General features: G+C 36.3%; 1 protein-coding gene across 1 annotated transcript; it reads left to right on the top strand.

The window, feature by feature from the left end:
• The first annotated feature begins 239 nt into the window (after positions 1–239).
• On the top strand, positions 240–1,970 carry LOC140159647 (uncharacterized). The gene is made up of 2 exons (XM_072183141.1): positions 240–248; positions 1,251–1,970. Exons 1-2 carry the CDS (start codon positions 240–242, stop codon positions 1,968–1,970), a joined length of 729 nt encoding a protein of 242 aa, XP_072039242.1.
• The last annotated feature ends 4,526 nt before the right edge of the window (positions 1,971–6,496 follow it).

Here is a 6,496-nt window from a genome sequence, read left to right on the forward strand (position 1 = left end):
ATGACTTTATGGTCCAACACAACACGTTACTCCGGGGCCTGTAGGTGACATTCAAAATATTATACATTGTGAGTGAGTTTTGTGTTGTGAGTGAGTCTCAAGAATACAAAGTCTCCCTTCGCATCCGACGACTTCAGACTCACTCACAACGCAAAACTCACTCACATAATTAGGTTAAAACGTCTGAATAGCTTCACTTCAACATGTTCAAATCGCTTCAAATGCAAAATCAACACATTATGAAAGAAGTATGTTAAAAGGTTTACTTTTTGTCGAAAATGCCATTTTGATTTTGTTTTTATTCCTGATAATGTGATGAACATAGACTTATTATAATGAGTTTTTTTACACCACCTCCTTCGACTTGTACGAAATTAATATTATGCGATGAACCTTTTTCAACATTGTCTTTGTAGCGACTATTTCACATCAGAAAGCACTACGCATTTGGTACATCTTAGTGTAAGAGTGACTCTATTCATGAAGGATGTAGAGCATGTATTCAAGATTTACTTTGAAATTCCCATTTGCTATCATTCATATCATTTGAGACTTTCCTCATTTTAAATCACACTAGCAGACAGCGACGGTGCTTGCTTATTTATTCTAACGGTCGGACTTATTATGAATAAATGTGGTTGGGCATTATGAAAACAATATTAAAGTGAACAAGATGAAATAAGAGCTCTAATAAACGCAGCATAGCAGTGAAGAGCGCATTCAGATACTGTATGGGTATAAAACAGATAGAATACCAGTCTGGGAAATGAACACATTTCCTTGCGTTCGTTAATTTTGCACCACCACCACCACCACCACCACCATCGCATCAGGAAACCAATGTAATTGTGTAATTGATTTCGGTTACATTGTTTCATCTAGCATGACTAATGAGGATTAAGATCTTAAATTGTAATTCATTCATGCATGTAAAATTTTGAATGACAAACCGAGGATGTTTACTAATACACATGCCTATAACGCACCCCTGCTGGTAATTTGATACATCCCATTGAATTACGTGTGGACAAAGTGATTTTCGACCCTCTGATGTAAAACTGCCATTTTGTTACTTTAGCATCTTTTTCTCTCATTGTTTTACCACATATTCTTAGATGATATATATGTAGAATATATAACACTTTTGAGAATAGCTACTCTAAACTCCGAGAAATCAACCTTTGAAATTGGGACCACATTGTACATGTATATTGTATTACTATAATAGTGTTTATATTTTATCATTGCAGGCTCTTTACTTGTTCTTCATCTATGAGACAGGGGAAGCTGCGGGACAAAACATGACAACCGTCGCCACAACCGCTGCGTGTCGATGGATCAAAAATCAGGTGAAACACGACTTTGTTGCTCATGAAGTCAATGTCACAGATATTGTCCCCGAGACTTATCTGTCTGGAGACAAAAGGATGTCTGCCTTGAATGCATTATTTGGCCGTGGTTTGTCAGTAACCGCCAGGGCTCACATCCCGGAAGATATCCTCCAAACTGTTTTAAAGACAGACTCCAGTACAATGGAGAGCTTTGTTGAGCGCATCCGAGGAATGGCAATGCGCCAGAATGCTTCTACAACAAGTGTTGGCAATGTCCCGAATCTTCTTGCAGCAATCTATGCTGCTACGGGACAAGATCTTGGATGCGTCCCAGAAAGCTCTCAGTCTTTCTTGAAGATTCGCAAATCATCGAAACCTGGTGGTGGTATCGAAGCGCAACTAGACATGCCTAGTTTGGTTATCGGTACAGTAGGAGGTGGGACAGGGCTACCTACCCAGGAGCAATGTCTGGAAATGATGCAATGCACTGGGTCCAAATCAAACTTCCGGATGGCAGAAATTATTGCTAGTGTCTGCTTGGCTGGAGATCTGTCTCTTGCTGCTGCAGTGGCCACCTGGCAACATGCTGGAGCTCATGAAAACTTGGTCGCAATCGACCGGAAGAATAACAATGTATGAAACCTTTAAAAAAATGAATACCATTAAATGTAGCAATTCTATAGCATTATGCTTTCAAAGGTATCGTCTCGATGTAGCTTACCAACTATTATATTGGAATTGGTTCTATTTTTTCTGTATTTTAATGCTCATTGATTCTTATTTATTGAAGACAAAACAATCCAGGAAATTAATAAAAAAAATCAAAAAAAAAAAAAAAAATACAGCAAAGCATTGGTTAAACAAAATCATGCAGCCACATCAGCAATAATTACATGAAGATTGACACTCACAATATAAACTGTTCAATGTACATTATAATCATTACAAAATGGACCAGAATTCTGGAGGTCAAATTTCCATTTACGAAAATAGCATGAAAGTTTGTTTTTCTTTTTAGCATGAAATACTCTGTTTCTCTGTTAATTTTAATAAAAGCCCTTAATAATAAAGACCAATCTAGAGTGGTTTTTTTAAATACTTGTTTTTTAACTTCAATTTTGTTAAAACACTTAATGTCAAACACTTAATTTCAAACACTTAATGTCAAACACTTTTAAGTGTCAAAGATATACGATAAAGTACTTCAATAATTTAGAGCAACTCTCTGCGATAGATCCTGAAATAATTGAAGGAAAGTAGTGAGCAAAAGTGTTGGGCAAATAATTCAATATTTATTATTTACCAGCACTTATTCGTAAAATATTGAATAGTGTAATTTTAAGTCAATTTGCTCTGTGTTTTTGGAACGTCACGTGTAGACATAGTGCGCAGTAGAAACAAGTCACACGGCTTTGTGTTCATAGTTTTTTCTGCCTATATTTTAAGAAAATTTTAGCTGTTGCTGAAGTAAAGCTTGTATAACAAATCCAAATTAACGACTTTTGTTTCTGGTTTTCAGTTCTTGTGTGAATTATTTTGAAGCTCGTCATTTACTTTCATTGAAGATTTTTGTTATCAGAAATGTTGACACAATCAAAAGGCAACCTATCTTTGACTAAAGATCAACTTATTGAGTAACATTGATTTGAGCAGATAAAATTATTCTGGTAATGACATAAATATAGTAAGCCAAAAAATTAATGTACCTGTATATCCTAAACAAAGACAGGTATGTCATAATTGGAACAAGCAGTCAAAAGCTGCGTCTTTTAGCTCGAATTTAAGATCTCATTCGTTGAAATCGTTTCGTTCAAGAATTAAAGACACGGCATCCATAAAACCAAGGAAGATGCCAATTTAAAAGTTACAGTTTGCTCCATTGCAAGCCTTATTAATTTATACACAAGGCGTTCTCGAACAAGAGAACTAACGTCGTGCTTCCATTGATTAGCACGTTATAACTAGCGTCGTGCTTTCATTGATTAGAACACAAAACTGCAACTTTTGATTTAGTTTCTTCCAAAATAAGGTCTTAAATCAGAGGTATGGGCTGCTTGTTTTCAGTTTGACATATTTGTCTTTATTTAGGATATACAGGAGTGAACATAACTGGTACATTAATTCTTTGGCTTACTGTATATTTCAGTTTAATAGTCACACATTGGAATTAGACTTTCTATCTCAAAGTTAACTAAAACCAAGAAAACGTTTTCCGATCATGACATTCGTACAAACGGTCCAATATTAAGAAGAAAAAAATCGAAAACTTAATAATCCATTAAATATTATTATCCGTCTCTAAATATGATTTTTTTCTCTTTGACTACAGTCCATTATCTGCAGCCTGTTTGTTATTGCAATAGCCACTGAGTCCTTATTATAATGCTCACACGCAAGTGATTTTACAGTTGTGGGAGGACAAGATGTTGTTTCAGCTATCAACTAAAGCATTTTGACAAACACCTCATTCTTTTTAATCTAGTGGCAATTTTCAAACTCTATATTTTATTTTGATACACCCTGTATAGACAAGTCACAGGAAAATAAACATCTCAAAAAAAGTAACTAACCTCCCTTAAATAACATGAATAATGACCATTATTAAAAAACGAGCAATTGTATTACAAATCTGTAAAATGCGTTGGAAGCAGAATTTATTTCTGCACATTTTGACACCTCATTTGTAGCAATTGATTAAATATTGACGTTACAGCGTACATTTAAATCAATGTAACCCAAGATTTGAAAATTGCTGTAAATTGTATTGATTTTGTATTCAGTATAATGGAAGGAAATCTGTGTAATGATATCTGAGTGTTTTGTACTGTATGTAAGTGCAACTTTCAAATCTGGACCTCACTACATTAAATTGACCGGTGTTTTATTGTTTTCTGGGCTATCGTATCAAATAGGGTGTCAAAATGCGCAGAAATAAATTCTGCTTCCAACGCATTTTACAGATTGGTAATACAATAGCCCCTTGTTGAATTATGGCCATTATTTAAGGGGGTTAGTTACTTTTTTTGAGGTGTTTATGATACTTTTGTAGGTGACGAAACGTGTTGTGTGCAATTCAATAACACAGTACGACCTGGTTGGACTAAGATGTGACTTTGTGTGACAGACGTTAAAGGAAATATTATACACGATAGATTTACCCAGTACTTTAAAAGGCTCATAACGCCATTACAGGTTTAGAAAATAAGAGGTTTGCGTGTTGAATTTCCCCCAATTTGTCTTTCAAATAGTCAAGTCGCGTACGCCGTGAAATATCGTTCTATTAAGATGTGACTTTTAATCTGATAAAAGGCAATATTTTACATGACTTTATTTGTCCCGATAAAAAGGCTCATTACATTTTACTGTTTCACAGGCTAAAGTTAGCTTTTCAAATTTGAAATCCCCTATGTCGTTCAAATAGGAAGTTAAACAAAGCTATGTTAGATAAGTGAGATATCGTGTAACAAAAGCCATTTAAACTATCCAAGAAATATACTCGTAACATTAACCTCAAGTTTACTAGTAACGTCAGTGCTTCTTCGCGGTTGCGCTGCAAGCGTGCCAACAAAACGCTTATCTACGTGTGCGTGCACACTTAGGGCGTTTAACTTTACGCGCGCGATTTGATATAATAGTGCTCAGGTAACTTTTACCACCATAACCGGTACTTCTTCCCAGTGTATTCCATTTTATGCTCAATTTTTATTACTAGAACAAACGATTCGATGTTTTTCCAATGTTCAGGGTGTCCCAAAAGTTACATTACCATTTGAATGCTCGTAACTCTTGTAAATTTTATCCAACATGTCAAATTAGGAAAGAGTAAACAGGTACTTAAATTTTGTTACAATTTTTCTTTATTACGACAAACAAGACCAATTAAAGTATACCCGTATATATATCAATTTCACTGATAAGACAGAGAATTTTGAAATTGAATTTACAATTTTGCTCTTCACTTTTTCTACTAGCGCTGGAAATTTGGACGTAAAACATTATCTTTAATCATGTCAATATGATAATGCTGATGATGCATGCCCTGGTCATGCTAATTATGAAGCACCAACTGAAGATCTAATTGAGTTGTAATCATTTGAATGCCCATACTTTGGAACACTTTAAATGAAAAAGCAACTTTTTTCTTGGGTTTGTAGTTACAATCTGGAGAATAAGCAAAGGCAAATGTTCGCAGTGTGATGGAATACGCCTCACTGTCTTGGATGAGTGCCAGCGTCACTACTCTAGGATTATTAGACTCTATCCAGAGGAAGGCCCCTCGAATCATAGGTGTGAGCGAAGAGGAAGCGATTACAGAGCTGAACATCACATATCTCCATCAAAGACGTCAAGTCGCTCAGTGCAGCAACAGTGCAAAATGCACACCAGCTTGTGCCCACCAGATCTGAAGGCACTGCTACCAAAGCCATATGTATTCAGATGAGCTATCCGCTCCAGCTTGTCCATGCCTATCATGCTCTCACAGTACCAGTTTCTAGAACCATATCTACTGGTAGGATCTTCATCCACACTGCAGTTTACGTTTGGAATAGCCTACCAGATGGAATAGTCGGAGACGTAACTGACAGCGGCGCACCATCATTCAAGAGCAGAGTGCATAAGCATCTCATTTCATGTGTTTGATGCTTCAGTTGTTGTTACCCCTTCACTCCTATACCTTCACTCCTACGAACCATTCAAGTCCGATGTATCACACTTTCTTACCACAATTGATAACGCAGCATGTTGTTGGGCGAACGCACATCAATGGGAACACAATTGATCTTGTTATATCACGGCTTGACGAAGACCTGGTTATGAATTGTGCAGTAGATTTAAGGTTATCTGATCATAATGTAATTTCATTCAGTGTACAGCAGCATAAGCCTAAGCCTCTCGTAGATTAAATCAAGTGAATCAGGATGCCTTTCAGGCTGATCTTTCTACTGAATTTGCATCTTTTGATAAAAAGTATGAAAATGTCAACGATATGGCAATGTGCTATGATACCATTGTTAGGCAGGTGCTTGACAAACATGCGCCGGTAAAGAATACCATCCCTTCTCGACCATCAAATCCTTGGTATAATGAAGAAATTCATCAGTCTAGACGTTTCCGTCGTAAGCTGGAAAGGAAATGGCGGAAATCTAGACTAGAATCGGATCGCC

The sequence above is a fragment of the Amphiura filiformis genome, chromosome 8 (assembly GCF_039555335.1).
Source record: "Amphiura filiformis chromosome 8, Afil_fr2py, whole genome shotgun sequence".
In the NCBI taxonomy this organism is placed as follows: Eukaryota; Metazoa; Echinodermata; class Ophiuroidea; order Amphilepidida; family Amphiuridae; genus Amphiura; species Amphiura filiformis.